At 46.9% G+C, this 20403-nt stretch overlaps 1 protein-coding gene across 1 annotated transcript in view; it reads right to left on the bottom strand.

Moving 5' to 3' along the window:
- Positions 1-4788: 4788 nt before the first annotated feature.
- The window catches only part of LOC145361915 (inhibin beta B chain-like), a 29294-nt gene continuing 13679 nt past the window's right edge, over positions 4789-20403 (bottom strand). Inside the window, exon 2 of the mRNA XM_080217900.1 lies at positions 4789-5570. Within this exon, the coding sequence (XP_080074026.1) occupies positions 4789-5570 (782 nt within the window). The remainder of the gene's footprint in view (positions 5571-20403) is intronic.

Consider the following 20403-nt stretch of genomic DNA (forward strand, 5'->3'; position numbering starts at 1 on the left):
GCACCTTTTTACAGGAACTAGGGCAATGTCCCTTGCTGTTATTATGTCCCAGTTAACATGTTGCATTTGTGCTATCCACTCATTTTCTTATGGAACTGTACTGTTCATGGGCTCCTGTCCTATTGAAAGGTTGGACACTGGACATTTCTGACACCACTTAACTGATTGAAAAAGTAAGAAAATGTTCCTCGACAAAGAAGTGATAGCACCAAGCACTGCAAACGTTCATGTCCTTCACAGCCCTGATGCAGGCTGAGGATGCAGGCAGATACTACATGAGGGCAGATTCTAGATTGGAAACGGTCCTGACCATTTTGTTCTAAACTGGGTAGTACCTATTTTCACTTAAAATATTAGGTTGGGATTCTCCCAAAAAAATTCGAAGTGCTGAATTCACGTAAAAGCCAGAGTAACTCCCATGGTTATTTCAATGGGATTTTCAAAATGACTCTCCCACACACTGCACTGCAGAGTGCCCTCACATGAATCTCATTAAAAATCTGTGGGCGGAGCCTGTTCCCAGTGAGGAGACCGACAGCATAGCGCTGAGCGGGCCATTGCGCATGCGCCGATCTGTCAGAACAGAGATCAGTGCACTTGCAGCAGCCCTGCATTGCCAGTGGGCAGTGCCAAGGTGCCCCCTGGGCATTGCCACATTACCCCTTGGGCAGTGCCAGGGGCCAAGCTGGCACTGTCAAGCTGGCAATGCCCAGGGGGCACCTCCCTTACTCCTGATTTTCTGGGGAGCCTCCCTGGCCCCCTTCACTCCAATGCTATTGGGAGCTATTGTAAAACCCACTGGAGTGAAACATTCTGGGGGGAAGGGAAGGAGGGCAGGGTGGGAGAGATAGCAGGCCTGAAATCCAGCAGCCGGAGGCTCGCAGAGGCTTGGCGCCCAGCCCATTAAACGGCTCCACGGAATGTCCAGTTAAGAGTTAAGTTCAGTTAGAAGTTAAAACACAGTAAAAGAGTTCGTGTTGCAACTGTTGTAAGTTTGAGTTTGGTACCGAAAGTGTTAAATAAAGAAATTGTTTAAAGTTGACTTAATGTCTTTATTTGTTATTAGATGTTAAAACACAGAGGTTTATACAACAAGGCAATGGGCTGGGGGAGGGGCTTTGCTCTCCCTGCCCTCAAGGGGGTGGAAAGCAATGAGAAGACTTAGCCAAGCTTGGCTCCCAGGACATGGCTGCAAGGTTTAATGACCTCACCACAGATCCTCCAGTGATAGTAGGAATCCTGCTCCTTTAGGTTCTGATTCAAATCTCATCACCTTGAGCCCCATTACTTCCCCCTGTTATATTCCAGAAGGCTACCTGAAGAAGGAGAGAGCTGGAGCCAATCTTTATGTATTTTTCCAAGAATTTCTTTCGAGTAACACATCACTTCCTAACCCCACTTACTGGGGCTCAAGTGAACCCCATTGGATGCCCACAGCCTGCAAACAATTAACTGTAATTAATGTACAACTTAGATCAGCAGCGGGCAACCTTCAGCCCTGATGGTCACATGCGGCCCATCTGGGTTCTGAGTGTGGCCCCATGAGACATTTTGTTGACCATTGCCCTAGGCACAGGGTTGCCCCATTGCACTGATTCCCGTCCGTGTAGTTTTTTTCCTACCGGTGTGACTGAAGTGATTCACACATAAAGGGCGAGTGAAGTGAGGTGTGTGCTGATTCCACACAACATTGAGTGTGAGAGCCGTGCACTCCCTCTGTGTCCAAAGTGTCAATATTTCTTCTGTTTTTACCATTTGAAGTTAATGAGAGTTCTAGTAATATATAAATGATGAAGCATTTTTCTATGACTCATTATGGAATATTCAGTGTGGATTAAATGTATTGAATCTTATTTATGGGGTTGCGGTTAGTGACCAAGCTTGATTTCAATCTTGCGGCCCATTGAGATGAAGGAGGGTCACTCATGCAGCCCACCCACCAGCCCATCACTGAACTATATTCTCCTTTGTTTCCTTTCAGATTCCTAAAATCACTGTACCACATTTTACTACATGTCACACACTCACCCCACTCCCCTCCCCAACTTGCTACTCCACCCATTTCCCACCCACCTCCTCCCCACCCTCTTCCTCCCCCATCTCCACCCCCACACTGTCCTATGCCCCTCCCCAGCCACGCCTCCTTTTCCTCCTCCTCCAGTCACACAAATGCCATTTGTGACTTTGATAAGAGCTGTTCTGAGCAGAAAATTGATTAGAGAGATTCAGAAATGGAGTTCCGGGAAATATAGGAATGGATTTGGGACATGACAACACATCGATGGAGGTTGGAAATGAAAGGGAGAAACTGGAGCTGGGATGATAGTTTGCAAAGACTTTGGGGGGGTGGTCAAGGGCTTGTTGTTTGAGGAGGGAGTGGTGTCAAATTCAAAGCAGAGAGGACAACATCTGAAGAGAGGGAACCATTCACAATATTGGCTAAAATGGGAACCAGGAGGGGAAGTTGAGTGATCGGCAATTTAAGTGAGAATTGGATTGAGGGAACAGGAAGTGATGAGATGAGCATAGAGAGTGCTTAAAGAGGGATAGGAGAGAAACTAGAGAATGACGGATTTAAGAAGATGGTTTGCAGCCAAGAAGTTGGGGATTATCTTTGCATTCCAGAATGACTCTGGAATAGTGAGCAGTACTCGTAGACAAGAGTTGTGTTACGTTCTTTAGTACCAAACTCACTCCACAGAAAGGCGTCAGGGAACACAGGTATTTATTGCAGTCTTACTCTCTCTGCACTCCAAATGACAACTGCCCTCTCAGGGCGGTCCCTGGGCAGATCACCCCCCATGCCGGGTCACCTGACCATTCCCTTAAAGAGGCAATACTCCAACATACATAACATGTTGGACCTAACAGTGTTTTAATTGGTCCAGGCGAATCTGGTGTGGAGGCTAAAGCAATTGTCCACCATCCTTTTGAAATCCCAGTCCTTGGACATAAGCGAGTGGTGATGAGGGTCATACCAGTGGAATGGCTAAGGTAAGAGATAGTGATGGTTCTGTTGGAAAGAGGACATCAAAGTTGGAGTGAGGGTGTGGTTGAGTAAATCAGTAGCTATGGAAATGTCATCATGCACAGAAGATCAAAGGCTGGACAGTTGAGGTTTTGAAAATGCAGTTATAGGTGAATTGGGGGATAGTCGTTTCCAGGGACAGATAGAGAAGGAGGGAGAGTTTGGGTATGGAAGGGTGTGTGTGTGTGTGTGTGTGTGTGTGTGTGTGTGTGTGTGTGTGTGTGTGTGTGTGTGTGTGTGTGTGTGTGTGTGTGTTGGGGGGGGTTTGGGGGAGTGGTTGAGTAACACAACGAAGTGATCAGACATGGCCTGTGATGAAAACAATGGGAATGGCAAGACCATGTGAGATAATAAGGCTGTGAATATGGATTGGGGAATTTACATGGAGGGAGAGACTTTGGGAGGATAAAAAGAGTAGTGAACGCAAAGAATTGTTTCTCTTGGCGAAGAATTCAAGAACCAGGGGACATAGATTCAGGATAAGTGGCAGGAGGTGTAGAGGAGGCATTAGGAAGAAGTTTTTTATGCACAGGGCGGTGGGAGTCTGAAATTCACTGTGAGTTGGTGGTGGGGGCAGAGACTCTAAACTTGTTTAAAAAGTACCTGGGTCTGTATCTTAAGTGCTGTATGCTACAGGGCTATGGGCTGGGTGCAGGAAGATGGGTTAAGAAAGGGCACCTGGGTCTCCTTGGGCTGGCATGGCCAAGATGGGCTGAATGGCCTCCTTCTGCGCTGTAACTTCTCTATGGTTCTATGGAGAGAGAGTTATAATAGAGACTGAAATCACTGAGAATAAGATGCCATTTCAATGCAGAGACTGAGGGAGGAAAACAGTGAAGAAGTCTCGGTGAGAAAATTTTTATCGTACTTGGGAGAGCATTAGAGAACAAGGAATTTGAATGCAAGGTGAGAGGACTGAGATCCTCGATGGAGGAGACAGTGGCCGGGACTTTACAACTTCTCTCGACTCTGGGGCAGGCGAGGCGGTATATTTCCAGCCAATGTCTCCAGTCTAGACTCTGGTCTCCTATATTCCCTGCTCCAGATGTTGCCTCTGGTCTCCAATCTTCCAGCTTACCACTGTCCTTTCCAATTTCTCTCTCCCTCCTTACTAGCTGCTGTTTGGTGCTAAGGACCTTTCCACTCATCAGCCTCTCAGTGTAACCGGCTGCAGCCAGGACACAGAGATACAAAATGCTAATGGTGGCTCCTCATTCATTATCACAGCATTTTCGGGAAACCTGTTCCTGACCTCAAAGCATTGCCCCTCCCTCCCTCCAAGTTAATATGCAGCCTGTTGGTTTTTGGAAGCCTGCACCTGGCCCCTAAGCACTCACTCTGTAGCAGAAGTGGTAATGCTGTACCCACCCTGGTGGGGGAGAGCTTTTGTCTGATTTTGTGCATGTGTGTCAGAATGTCCAATTCAGCAGCAGCTCTGGCTTGTTAAATCAACCTCAGTATTTGCGCCCTGTAAGAGTTTGGCTGGAGAGAATGTTACCACGCAAGCACACCTTTGAAATGATTTTATTAACATTTGCGTTCATTGAATGGCTAAAGTATACTCAGCAGACAACTTTGCAAGTGATTGGAATCTGTTGCAGGGAATGAGTAGGATGAGCCAGTAGCCTTTACTCATGCTTGAGTGATCTTCTGTTCATGTGCAGTTATGTGCTCCAAAGCTGGATGATCATTGAAAGTGTTTTTGATTGGTCTGTTCAGGAATCAGGCACGATGCCCGAGGGGTAATGAGGGGAGTTGAGCTAAGTGCAGCCACACTCTTCAATAATCATGTCTGGAATGTCCTCTTTGATGATCTGACCATCTTCATCAAAGTATAGCATGGACAGTGTGTTCCTTTTGATCGGAATGCAGCAAGAACTCATAGGGAACTCAGAGTGGAAGCCATTCAGTTTGTGCAGGTTGGTCACAATGCTGTGGAGGGATGATGCAAAATCAGGTGCTCCAGCTACATGAGGAGCACAGTTACCTAGGCAATAGTTTGCATTGTAACCATGGGGCATTATGATCCAGTCATCCCAGCCAATGTCACGGAAATTCACAAAGAATGTTTTCCTGCAGCAATAGTTCAATTTCTCCACGCATTCAATTCCTCGCTTCTGTATGTGGGAGTTTTTCTTTGAAAGCCTAATTTGAGAGACCAGAAAGGCTTGCTGGGCTTTACTGTAGATATCAAGGAGCATTGAAGCTCCACTAGGATCAGTGCAGCCACTGCACTCTACGTCAAAATGTAACTGCTTATGTTCTCGGCCAGAGAAACCCTGGATGGCATAGGTCACTGGGAACGCATGCCAGCTGCTCCGCTTGACAATGAGCTGGTTGTTGCTGATCAGTGTGTGGTTGGCATCTCCTTGTCCTTTCAGAAGTACCTTTAAAGTCACTTTCTGCCTCCTCCTGTAAGAGTTGGGAGGGGAGACCTTGAGGTACAGCCACAGGTTTGCTTGTTGAATGAATGTAAGTGTGTTCTGGGCTGGTTCATTCGAAAGGATAAAGTTTAGCCTGACTTTGGAAAGGTTTGTATGGACTATGAAAGAAAAGAGACAATCCATTTTAGTCGACATGTAGATATGGAGCAAAAAGCAACAAAAGCAAAAATTACACTTATTGAAAAAAGCATGTTTTTTTCTGTTGAAACTAAAAGCAATTCTACAAACTGATGTCTCTTGGGAACTGTTGCAGCCCCAGCTAGCTAGGCAAGTGGAACTTGATTTGAACCTTGTAGATGGTGGAGAGGAGGTGGCACACTCCCCTCATGGTACTCAGTCTTGGTGCTGCAGATCATGGGTCAGAGTAACAGAGCTACCAATCAAACCCTGGTACAATCAAACTTCTTGAATACTGCTGCTCACACTCCTAAATTTGGTGGATGATGGCAATGGTTTGAAGGCATTCAGAGATGAGATGCTCCCCTCGGAGTATCCGGTCTTTGCCATAAGCGTGTAACCACAATATTGAAATGGCTGTTCAGTGCCAATGCTCAGAGCATTGAGTGAAGGCCCTGCCAACGATGGTGTGGGGTTAAAGCTCAAAGGAAGGTGTTTGAACCTTCCCTTGTTTAAAATGGTCATCTTCACTGATGGGAGGGAGGAGTCATGAAGAAACCAAAATTGCTGGAGTGATTTCCTCCAGTCCCTATCAGGAGTGACACTGGAGACAAGCGCGAGCAAACTTCATCCTGTTTTATTTCTTTCTGAGTTCACATTTCCATGGGAAATAGAGAGCAGAGAAAGTGTTCCCGTTCTTGTTTATGATATCACAACACATGGTGACACAAAGAAGTCAACCCATGGGGTTAAGGTTCTGATCTTTTTGTTTATTCATTCGTGGGACATGGCCATTGCTGGTTGGCCAGCATTTATTGCCCATCCAATAAATCCATCCATGGGCAGTGATATGCTCCTCCTGCCAGATGTGGGAAATTAGGGAGCAATCTTGTCTCCCTGACAACTTTGTCTGCAGGAAGTGTGTCTAACTGCAGCTCCTCACAGACTGCATTGTTCGGTTGGAGCAGTAGATGGACACACTATGGAGCATACGGGGGGCAGACAGTGTGATAGCCAGTCATTAGAGAGAGGTTGTCACACCACAAGTTCAGTCAGGTAGATGTGTGACTACCAAGAGAGGCAGACAGGTAGTGAAGGAGTCTCCTGTCGCTATTTCCCTTTCAAACAGGTATACCATTTTGGATACTGCTCAGGGGGATGGCCTCTCAAGGGCCATCTCAAGGAAGATACCAGTAGCAGCCAGGCCTGTGGCACCACATCTAGTTCTACTGTTGAGCAGGGTCAGGGAAAGAGCAAGCGAGCAGTAGTAGTCGGGGACTCGCTAGTTAGAAGTGTAGACAGGCATTTCTGTGGCTGCAATCGAGACTCCAGGATGGTGTGTTGCCTTCCTGGTGCCAGGGTCAAGGACATTTCTGAGCAGTTGCAGGACATTTTTAAGGGGGAGGGTGAGCAGCCAGAGTCATTGCACATATTGGTACCAATGACATTAATAGGAAAAGGGATGAGGTCCTGAAGAGTGAATATAGAGAGTTAGGCAGAAGGCTAATGTGTAGGACCTTGAAGGTAGTAATTTCTGGACTACTGCTGGTGCCACCTGCTAGTGAGAGTAGAAATAGGAAGATTACGCTTAGTTTGGGTCACAGTCTGTGTGGAATTTGCACATTCTCCTCGTGTCTGTGTGGGTTTCCTCCGGGTGCTCCAGTTTCCTCCCACAGTCCAAAAATGTGCGGGTTACGTTGATTGGCCATGCTAAAAATTGGCCCTTAGAGTCCTGAAATGCATAGGTTAGAGGGATTAGCTGGTAAATATGTAGGGATATGGGGTAGGGCCTGGGTGGGATTGTGGTCAGTGCAGACTCGATGGGCCAAATGGCCTCTTTCTGCACTGTAATGTTTCTATGATTTTATGATTAGGCAGATGAATGCGCAGCTTGAGAGCTGGTGCAGGGGCAGGGATTTAGATTTTTGGATCATGGGATCCCTTCTGGGGAAGGGGTGACCTGTTCAAGAAGGATGGGTTACACCTTAACTAGAGGGTGACTAGTATCCTGGCGGGGACATTTGCTTGAGCCACTCAGAGGGTTTAAACTAATTTGGCAGGGGGTTGCAATCCAAAGCAGTAGGGAGACAGAAGAGAAAGTTGAGGACAACACAGAAGTTAAAGAGAGCACATTAAGTAGTAAAGACAGTGTCAGTAATCCTAGGTCAGGTTAGGCAAAAGCAAAGCAGAGGGCAAGGGAAGTCCAGATTTAAACTGCATTTATTTCAATGCAAGAGGCCTGATGGGCAAGGCAGATGAACTCCGGGCATGGATGGGTACATGGGACTGGGATATTATAGCAATTACTGAAACATGGCTAAGGGAGGGACAGAACTAGCAGCTCAATGTTCCAGGGTACAAATGCTATAGGAAAGATAGAACAGGAGGGAAGAGAGGAGGGGGAGTTGCACTTTTGATTAGGGAAAACATCACGGCAGTACTGAGAGGGGATATATCCGAGGGTTCGGCCACTGAATTCATATGGGTAGAGCCGAGAAATAAGAAGAGGGAAATCACTTTAATAGGATTGTACTACAGGCCCCAAATAGTCAATGGGAAATTGAGGAGCAAATATGTAAGGAGGTTACAGATGGCTCCAAGAAAAATAGGGTGGTAATAATGGGAGATTTTAACTTTCCCAACATTGACTGGGACAGCCATAGTATTAGAGGCTTGGATGGAGAGAAATTTGTTGAGTGTATTCAGTAGGAATTTCTCATTCAGTATGTGGATAGTCAAACTAGAAAGGGGGCAAAACTTGACTCCTCCTGGGAAATAAGGAAGGGCAGGTGACAGAAGTGTTAATGAGGGATCACTTTGGGACCAGCGTCCATAATTCTATTGGTTTTAAAGATAGCTATGGAGAACGATTGGTCTGGCCCAAAAGTTAAAATTTTACATTGGGGCAAGGCCAATTTTGATGGTATCAGGCAGGAACTTCCAAACGTTAATTGGGGGAGTCTGTTAGCAGGCAAAGGGATGTCTGGTTAGTGGAAGACTTTCAAAAGTGTGTTAATCAGGGTTCAGGGTAATCACATTCCTCTGAGAGTGAAGGGCAAGGCTGGTAGAAGCAGGGAACCCTGGATGGCTCAGGATATTGAAGCCCTGGTCAAGAAGGACGAAGTGGCACATGACATGCATAGACAGCTGGGATCAAGTGGGCCCCTTGAAGAGTATAGAGAGTGTAGAAGTAGATTTAAGAGAGAAATCAGGAGGGCAAAAAGGGGACACAAGATTGTTTTGGCAGATAAGGCAAAGGGGAATCCAAAGAGGTGCCACAAATACATAAAGGGCAAAAGAGTAACTAGGGAGAGAGTAGGGCCTCTTAAGAATCAACAAGGTCATCCATGTGTAGATCCACAAGAGATGGGTGAGATCCTAAATTAAAATTCCTCATCAGTATTTACTGTTGAGAAAGTCATGGACGTTAGGGAACTTGGGGAAGTGAGGAGTGTACATGTAACAGAGAAGGAGGTGCTGGAAGTCTTAAAGCGCGTCAAGGTAGATAAATCCCTGGGACCTGATGAAGTGTATCCCAGGACATTGTGGGAGGCTAGGGAGGAAATTATGGGTCCCCAGCAGAGATATTTGAATTATCGACAGCCACAAGATTGCCTGAAAATTGGAGGGTGGCAAATGTTGTGCCTTTGTTTAAAAAGGGCTGCAGGGAAAAGCCTGGGAACTACAGGCCAGTGAGCCTCACATTTGTGGTGGGTAACTTATTGGAAGGTATTCTGAGAGACAGGAACTACAGACATTTAGAGAGGTAAAGACAAAGGGACAGTCAGCATGGCTTTGTGAATGGAAAATCACGTCTCACAAATTTGATTGAGTTTTTTGAAGGGGTAATCAAGAAGGTAGATGAGGGCAGTGCAGTTGATGTTGTCCACATGGACTTTAGCAAGGCCTTTGACAAGGTACCACATGGTAGGTTATTGCATAAGGTTAAATCTCACGGGATCCAGGGTGAGGTAGCTAAATGGATACAAAATTGGCTTCTTGACAGAAGCCAGCGGGTGATAGTAGAGGGTTGTATTTCAAACTGGAAGCCTGTGACCGGCGGTGTGCCTCAGGGATCAGTGCTGGGTGCACTGTTATTTGTCATTTATATTAATGATTTGGATGAGAATTTAGGAGGTATGGTTGGTAAGTTTTCAAATGACACCAAGATTGGTGGCATGGTGGACAGTGATGAAGATTATCTTGGATTGCAACGGGATCTTGATCAATTGGGCCAACGGGCTGACAAATGACAGATGGAGTTTAATTTAGATAAATGCGACGTGATGCATTTTGGTAGATTGAACCAGGGCAGGACTTACTCAGTTAATGGAAGGGCGTTGGGGAGAACGAAGGACAAAGAACAATACAGCACAGGAACAGGTCCTTCGGCCCTCCAAGCCTGCACCAATCATGTGTTCCTAACCAGACCATCCATTTGTGTCCCTGTATTCCTAGTCTGCTCTTGTGACTATCTAGATAAGTCTTAAATGATCCTAGCATGTCTGCCTCAACCATCTTGCTTGGTAGTGCATTCCAGGCTCCCACCACCCTCTGTCTAAAATACATCCCCCACATATCTGTATTGAACCTTGCCCACCTTACTTTGAACTTGTGACCCCTTGTGTTTGTCATTTCCAACCTGGGAAAAAGCTTCCAACTGTTCCCCCTATTATGTCCTTCATAATTTTATATACTTCTATTAGCTCACCCCTCAACGTCCGTCTTTCCAGGGAGAACAAACCTAGTTTACTCAATCTCACCTCATAGTTAAGACCCTCCATAACAGGCAACATCCTGGTAAACGTTTTCTGCGCTCTTTCCAAAGCCTGCACGTCCTTCTGGTTGTGTGGCGACCAGAACTGGACACAGTATTCCACATGTGGCCTAACCAACGTTCTATATAACTGCAACATCATATGCCAACTTTTATACTCTATGCCCCGTCCAATAAAAGCAAGCATGCCATATGCCTTCTTCACCACCTTTTCCACCTGTGTTGCCATCTTTAAGGATCTGTGGACTTGCACACCCAGATCCCTCTGTGTCTCTACACTCCTGATGGTTCTGCCATTTATTGTATAGCTCCCCCCTGCATTAGATCTACCAAAATGCATCACTTCACATTTATCTAGATTAAGTTCCATCTGCCATTTCTCCGCCCAATTTTCCAGCCTATATCCTGCTGTATTCTCTGACAGTGTTCATCACTATCTGCAACTCCAGCAATCTTTGTGTCATCCGCAAACGTACTAACCAGACTAGCTACATCTTCTTCCAAATCATTTATATATATCACAAACAACAGAGGTCCTAGTACAGAGCCCTGCAGAACACCAATATCACTGATCTCCAATCAGAAAAAGACCCCTCCACTGCTACCCTCTGTCTTCTATGGCCAAGCCAGTTCTGTACCCATCTAACTTGAGATTTAACCTTTTGCACAAGCGTGCCATGAGGGACCATATTAAATGCTTTTCTAAAATCCATGTAGATAACATACACGGCTCTTCCCTCGTCAATCATTTTTGTCACCTCCTCAAAAATCTCAACCAACCATGTTGTCATCGCTAATGAGACTATTCTGTTCTAAATGTGTATAGATCCTATCTCTAAGAAGAGTTACAAAACAAAGAGATCTAGGGGTACAGGTTCATATCTCCTTGAAAGTGGAGTCACAGGTGGACAGAATGGTGAAGAAGGCATTGGCATGCATGGTCTCATTCATCAGAACATTGAATACAGGGGTTGGGATGTCTTGTTGAAGTTGTACAAGACATTGGTAAGGCCCCACTTGGAATACTGTGTGCAATTCTGGTCACCCTATTATAGAAAGGATATTACTAAACTAGAAAGAGTGCAGAAAAGATTTACGAGGATGCTACCTGGATGGTTTGAGTTATAAGGAGAGGCTGGATAGACTGGAACGTTTTCCTCTGGAGCATAGGAGGCTGAGGGGTGACCTTATAGAGGTCTATAATTAATGAGGGGCATAGATGAGGGGCATAGACAAGATAGATAGTCGATATCTTTTCCCAAAGGTAGGGGAATCTAAAACTAGAGGGCATAGGTTTAAGGCGAAAGGGGAGAAATACAAAAGTCACCAGAGGGGTAATTTTTTCAGAGGCTGGTGAGCGTCCAGAATGAGCTGCCAGAGGTAGTAGTAGAGGCAGGTACAATTTTATCTTTTAATAAGCATTTAGACTGTTACATGGGTATAATGGCTATAGAGGGATTTGGGCCAAATGTGGGCAATTGGGACTAGCTTAGGGGTTTATAAAAAAGGGCAGCGTGGACAAGTCGGGCCTAAGGGCTTGTTTCCATGCTGTAAACTTCTGTGACTCTATAACTAGTGAGACATCATCAACAACAGCAAGAACCTGCGAGACAACACCAACAACATCACTAACCAGCGAGACAACACCACTAACCAGCGAGACAACACCAACAACATCACTAACCAGCGAGACAACACCAACATCATCACTAACCAGCAAGACAACACCAGCAACATCACTAACCAGCGAGACAACACCAACAACATCACTAACCAGCGAAACAACACCAACCAGCGAGACAACACCAACATCACTAACCAGCGAGACAACACCAACAACATCACTAACCAGTGAGACAACACCAACAACATCACTAACCAGCGAGACAACATCACTAACCAGCGAGACAACATCACTAACCAGCGAGACAACACCAACATCACTAATCAGCGAGACAACACCACTAACCAGCGAGACAACACCAACATCACTAACCAGCGAGACAACACCAACATCACTAACCAGCGAGACAACACCACTAACCAGCGAGACAACACCAACAACACCACTAACCAGCGAGACAACACCAACATCACTAACCAGCGAGACAACACCAACATCATCACTAACCAGCGAGACAACACCACTAACCAGCGAGACAACACCACTAACCAGCGAGACAACACCAACAACATCACTAACCAGCGAGACAACACCAACATCACTAACCAGTAAGACATCACCAACATCACTAACCAGCGAGACAACAACAACATCACTAACCAGCGAGACAACACCAACAACACCACTAACCAGCGAGACAACACCAACAACACCACTAACCAGCGAGACAACACCAACAACACCACTAACCAGCGAGACAACACCAACAACATCACTAACCAGCGAGACAACACCACTAACCCGCAAGACAACACCAACAACATCACTAACCAGCAAGACAACACCACTAACCAGAGTGACAACACCAACATCACTAGCCAGCGAGACAACATCAACAACATCACTAACCAGCGAGACAACACCACTAACCCACGAGACAACACCAACAACATCACTAACCAGCAAGACAACACCACTAACCAGCATGACAACACCAACAACATCACTAGCCAGCGAGACAACATCAACAACATCACTAACCAGCGAGACAACACCACTAACCCACGAGACAACACCAACAACATCACTAACCAGCAAGACAACACCACTAACCAGCATGACAACACCAACAACACCACTAACCAGCGAGACAACACCAACAACATCACTAACCAGTGAGACAACACCACTAACCAGCGAGACAACACCAACAACATCACTAACCAGCGAGACAACACCAACATCACTAACCAGTGAGACAACACCAACATCACTAACCAGCGAGACAACACCAACAACATCACTAACCAGCGAGACAACACCAACATCACTAACCAGCAGACAACATCAACAACATCACTAACCAGCGAGACAACACCAACATCACTAACCAGCGAGACAACACCACTAACCAGCGAGACAACACCACTAACCAGCGAGACAACACCACTAACAGCGAGACAACACCACTAACCAGCGAGACAACACCAACAACATCACTAACCAGCGAGACAACACCAACAACATCACTAGCCAGTGAGACAACACCACTAACCAGTGAGACAACACCACTAACCAGCGAGACAACACCAACAACATCACTAACCAGCGAGACAACACCAACAACATCACTAACCAGCAAGACAACACTAACCAGTGAGACAACACCAACAACACCACTAACCGACGAGACAACACCAACATCACTAACCAGCGAGACAACAAAAACATCACTAACCAGCGAGGCAACAAAAACATCACTAACCAGCGAGGCAACACCAACAACATCACTAACCAGCGAGATAACACCAACAACATCACCAACCAGCGAGACAACACCAAGAACATCACCAACCAGCGAGACAACACCAACAACAACATCACCAATCAGTGAGACAACACCAACAACATCACCAACCAGTGAGACAACTTCAACAACAACATCACCAACCAGTGAGACAACTTCAACAACATCGCTAACCAGTGAGACAACAATAACAACAACATCACTAACCAGTGAGACAACAACATCACTAACTAGTGAGACAACATCAACAACAACATCACTAACCAGTGAGACAACAACAACATCACTAACCAGTGAGACAACAACAACAACATTACTAACCAGTGAGACAACACCAACAACATCACTAACCAGTGAGACAACACCAACAACATCACTAACCAGTGAGACAACACCAACAACATTACTAACCAGTGAGACAACAACAACATCACTAACCAGTGAGACAACACCAACAACGTCACTAACCAATGAGACAACATCAACAACATTACTAACCAGTGAGACAACACTAACCAGTGAGACAACACCAACAACACCACTAACCAGTGAGACAACATCAACAACATTACTAACCAGTGAGACAACACCAACAACGTCACTAACCAGTGAGACAACATCAACAATGGCTGATATATTTCTCAATCCCATTCTCCCACTTTGTCCCCATAACCTGTGTTCCTCTCACCAATCAAGAACCTATTTATCTGTGTCTTAAATACACTCAGTGACCTGGCCCCCTCTGTGGCAAGGAATTCCACAGATTCTCCAGCCTCTGGCTGAAGAAATTCCTCCTCATCTTAGTTCTAAAGGGTCATCCCTTTATTCTGAGGTTGTGCCCTCAGAGCCTAGTCGCTCCCTCTAATGGAAACATCTTCCCCACGTCCACTCTATCCAGGCCTTTCCATATTCTGAGAGTTTCAATGAGATCGCGCCCCCCCCCCCCCCTTTACCTCATCCTTCTAAAAACTCTGTCAAGTACAGGTCCAGACTCCTCAACCGCTCCTCATGTGACAAACCCTTCAATCCTGGGATCATTCTTGTGACCTCCTCTGGACCCTTTCCAACACCAGCACATCCTTCCTTAGATTAGGGGCCCATAACTGTTCAAATGTTCCAAATGTGGTTTGACCAGAGTCTTATGCAGCCTCAGAAGTACATCCCTGCTCTTGTATCCTAGTCTTCTCTAAATGAATGTTAACATTGCATTTGCCTTCCTGACTGCCAACTGAACCTGCTCGTTAACCTGAAGAGAGTCCTGAGCCAGGACTCACAAGTCCCTTTTTGTTTCAGATTTCTGAAGCCTTTCCCCATTTAGAAAATAGTCTATGCCACTATTTCTTCTTCCAAAGTGCATAACCTCACACTTTTCCACATTGTATTCCATCTGCCACTTCTTTGCCCACTCTCCTAACCTGTCTAAGTCCTTCTGCAGCCCCCCCGCCTCCTAGGTACTAAGGGCAGAATTTTCCCATCTGCCCATCATGGGAATCGTCGTGGGTGGGACACAGACCATGCAAAGGTCCGTTGACCTAGGGTGCAATTTTCTGGTCTCGGGGTGAGTGTGGCTGGAAATTCCCACCCTACCTGTCCCTCCACCTATCTCTGTATCTTTGGCTGGAGTCCCTCTGCTGGTGAGTTGAGTGATGGTTTGTGTGACTTTGGAGGAATCGCTCTGGAACATCATTGTCTCGAATGGAGGTGCAGCCTCAGCCGGGACCTCTTTGGCATGTGCCTGGCAGTTTCCCCACACTTTCTGGGGTCATTTGGGAATCCCTCAGGTCTCCCTCCAGCTTTGAGAATGTGAGTTTGGGTAGCCGGAGTGCAGGCTCCCTTTGAGTCTGGGTAAGGTGCCAAAAGAGGGTATTTTAAAAAATTAAATTACAGAACATTGGCGTCACTGGCTGGCCAGTTTTTATTGCCCATCCCTATTTGCACAAAGGCAGTTAAGAATGAACCACATTGCTGTGGCTCTGGAGTTACATGTAGGACAGACCAGGTAAGGACAGCAGATTTCCTTCCCTAAAGGACACACACACACACACACACACACGCACACTCTCTCGCACGCACACTTGCACACTCTCTCTCTCTCGCACACACTCGCACTCTCTCTCTCTCTCGCACACAAACTCACACACTCTCTCTCTCGCACACACACTCGCACTCTCTCTCTCGCACACACACTCGCACTCTCTCTCTCGCACACACACTCGCACTCTCTCTCTCGCACACACTCGCACTCTCTCTCTCGCACACAAACTCGCACACTCTCTCTCTCGCACACACACTCGCACACTCTCTCTCTCGCACACACACTCGCACACTCTCTTTCGCACACACTCTCTCTCGCACACACACTCGCACTCTCTCTCTCTCACACACACACTCGCACACTCTCTCGCACACACACTCGCACACTCTCTCTCTCTCGCACACACACTCGCACACTCTCTCTTTCTCGCACACTCACTCTCTCTCACACACACACTCGCACTCTCTCTCTCTCGCACACACACTCGCACACTCTTTCTCGCACACATACTCGCACACTCTCTCTCTCGCACACACACTCGCACACTCTCTCTCTCGCCCACACACTCGCACACTCTCTCGCACACACACTCGCACACTCTCTCTCTCGCACACACACTCGCACACTCTCTCTCTCGCACAAACTCGCACACTCTCTCTCGCACACACACTCGCACACTCTCTCTCTTGCACAGTCTCTCTCTCTCGCACACTCTCTCTCTCGCACACACACTCGCACACTCTCTCTCTCGCACACACACTCGCACACTCTCTCTCTCGCACACACACTCGCACACTCTCTTTCGCACACACTCTCTCTCGCACACACACTCGCACTCTCTCTCTCTCTCACACACACTCGCACACTCTCTCTCGCACACACACTAGCACACTCTCTCTTTCTCGCACACACACTCGCACACTCACTCTCTCTCACACACACACTCGCACTCTCTCTCTCTCGCACACACACTCGCACACTCTTTCTCGCACACATACTCGCACACTCTCTCTCTCGCACACACACTCGCACACTCTCTCTCTCGCACACACACTCGCACACTCTCTCTCTCGCACACACACTCGCACACTCTCTCTCTCGCACAAACTCGCACACTCTCTCTCGCACACACACTCGCACACTCTCTCTCTCTCGCACACACACTCGCACACTCTCTCTCTCGCACACACACTCGCACACTCTCTCTCTCGCACAAACTCGCACACTCTCTCTCGCACACACACTCGCACACTCTCTCTCTCTCGCACACACACTCGCACACTCTCTCTCTCGCACACATACTCGCACACTTCTGGACCCCGTGAAGTCTCACGGCATCAGGCCAAACACGGGCAAGGAAACCTCCTGCTGATTACCACATACCGTCCCCCCTCAGCTGGTGAATCAGTACTCCCACATGTTGAACACCACTTGGAGGAAGCACTGAGGGTGGAAAGGGCACAGAATGTACTCCTCTGGGGAACTTCAACGTCCATCACCAAGAGTGGCTCGGTGATGTTACCACTGACCGAGCTGGCTGGATCCTAAAGGACATCGCTGCGAAACTGGGACTGTGGCAGGTGGTGAGGAACCAACAAGAGGGAAAAGCATACCTAACCTCATCCTCACCAAGCTGCCTGCCGCAGAGCCATCTGTCAGTGACAGGATGGGTAAGAGTGACCACAGCACAGTCCTTGTGGAGACAGAGTCCCATCTTCACATTGAGAATACCCTCCATCGTGTTGTGTGGCACTACCACCGTGCTAAATGGGATAGATTTCAAACAGATCAAACTACTCAAGACTGGGCATCCATGAGGTGCTGTGGGCCATCAGCAGAATTGTACTCAACCATAATCTGTAACCTCACATCCTGGAATATCCCCCACTCGACCATTACCACCAAGCCAGGGGATCAATCCCTGCTTCAATGGAGAGTGCAGGAGGGCATGTCAGGAGCAGCACCAGGCACACCTCAAAATGAGGTGTCAACCTGGTGAAGCTACAACACAGGACTACCTGTGTGCCAAACAGCGTAAGCAGCAAGTGACAGAGCTCAGCGATCCCACAATCTATGGTTCAGATTTAAACTCTGCAGTCCTGCCACGTCCAGCAATGAATGGTAGTGGATAATTAAACAACTCACTGGAGGAGGCGGCTCCACAAATATCCCCACCCTCAGTGATGGAGGAGCCCAGCTCATCAGTGCAAAAGATAAGGCTGAAGTATTCACAGCAATCTTCAGCCAGAAGTGCCAAGTGGATGATCCATCTCAGCCTCCTCCAGTGCTCCCCAGCATCTCAGATATCAGTCTCCAGCCAATTTGATTCACTCCACGTGATATACAGAAACAGCTGAGAACACTGGATACTGCAAAGGCAATGAGCCCTGATAACATTCCAGCAATAGTACTGAAGATTGTACTCCAGAACTTGTCACTCCCCTAGCCAAGCTCTTCCAGTACAGTTACAACACTGGCATCTACCCAACAATGTGGAAAATTGCCCAGGTATGTCCTGTACACAAAAAGCAGAACAAATCCAACCTAGTTACCACCCAATCAGTCTACTCTCGATCATCAGTAAAGTGATGGAAGGGGTCATCGACAGAGCTATCAAACAGCACCTGCTCAGCAATAACCTGCTCAGTGATGCCCAGTTTGTGTTCTGCCAGGGTCACTCAGCTCCTGACCTCATTACAGCCTTGGTTCAAACGTGGACGTTGTACATTGGTTGCAACTGGATAAGGAATGATTGCAGTGACAGAGATATGTCTGAATAATAACTGGTTTATTAGATGAACATAACTATTTACAGATGTATAAATTTACAGGTATTAGTCTGAGCCAATGGGCTTTCTCCTGCGGGACCCTTCATCATGTGACTCTCTCTTACATCAGCATGTGGGGGGAACTGTTGCTCTAGTCTCACACATTAACCCTTTAAGCCAATACCACAATTAGCTAAAGAGCTGAACTCTAGAGGTGAAGTGAGGGTGACTGCCCTTGACATCAATGCAGCATTTGACTGGGTGTGGCATCAAGGAGCCTGAGTGAAACTGGGGTCAATGGGAATCAGGGGGAAAACTCTCTGCTGGTTGGAGTCATATCTGCATAAATAAGTACAGCTCCAACAACACTGGAGAAGCTCGACACAATCCAGGACAAAGCAGCCCACTTGATTGCTACCCCTTCCAAAATCATTCAATCCCTCTGCACCAACACAAAGTAACAGCCGTGTGTACCATCTACAAGATGCACTGCAGTAACTCACCAAGGCTCCTTAGGCAGCAACTTCCAAACACATGACCTCCACCATCCAGAAGGACAAGGACAGGTGTTACAATCCAGGTCAAAAACTCCAGGGTGTTTTATGAAATCAGCCTAGACCATAAGTTTTGCACTTTGAATTTGCAACGGTTCGGCAGAAGAGGTTCACTCCAGGTATGATTCAAGTGACCCACTAGGGAGCTTTCATCAAACAACGTTTATTTAAGAACACAGTTAACATATAATAAAACAATTAGCGATATATTTTATCAATTACAAACAAGAATAAAAACAACCATGATATTGTATAAACCTTAACAGCAAAGAATATAGTTCCAATCAAACAGACATCTCTACAAACATACACCCTGTTCTAGGCTTAGCACAGAAAGCAAGTCTGCTCACGTGATGCTGGACTTTGTAGCTTTGCCACACCTGCTGTGAATCAGTCCTTTGGATGGAGAATTGAAACTCTGACTCCCCCGTCCTGGAGGTTCCAGCACACCTCGAGGTAGAGATAGAGCCACTGCTGGCCACTAGCTTCCTGCTAGCAAACCACCGACAGCGGAATTTTCACTCGAGAGAGAGAAGCTGGAAAGACTGCTTCCGGTCTGCAGCCCAAACAGCCTCTAACCAGCCAGCAGAATTTCCAACAGCGGGGAGAGAGAGACACAAACACTGTTTCCAAACAGCTTCTACCAAACTGAAAGTTAAGACCTTTGGATTTCTTCTGTGAGAAAAAAAAATCCAAAGGCACCTGATCTCTCAATCAGTCGCAAATCAAAATATTCCAAAAGGGTCAAAAACTCCAGGACATGACATTAGGCCCAGATTAAAAATAAACAAGACGTCCATTATATTGCTTCAGCAACAATAAAAGATGCTGGTACAGACATCACGGTGCCAAACCCAAAAGGCCAGATCTGATTAAAAAATCTTGTGCAGATACCAGGGGCGATTCTCTTATTGCGCTGCACTGATTTTTAGCGCAGTAGGCCGGGAGATTTAAGCAGTGCCTGATCAGCATGATCCACACTGGGCATCTGGCTCCGAGTGTGTCTCTCAGTGCCAGATTTCCATCGCTGTTTGCTCTGTGACGGAAAGAAGCACGGAGCTGCAGTAGATATTCACACATCCATTTGAATCTAAATTAAATGTAATTAACAGGCACGGGACTGAAATCTCCACCTACGGGGAGCTGGTGGCCTGACCCTGCTGGAGTGAAGGGGGGCAATCAAGACACCTGAGGCAGGTGCCCCTGCGTATTGACACCTTGGCAGTGTCAGCCTGGGTTCCTTGGCACT

The sequence above is a fragment of the Carcharhinus amblyrhynchos genome, chromosome X (assembly GCF_965287045.1).
Source record: "Carcharhinus amblyrhynchos chromosome X, sCarAmb.v2.hapA, whole genome shotgun sequence".
Taxonomy (NCBI): Eukaryota; Metazoa; Chordata; class Chondrichthyes; order Carcharhiniformes; family Carcharhinidae; genus Carcharhinus; species Carcharhinus amblyrhynchos.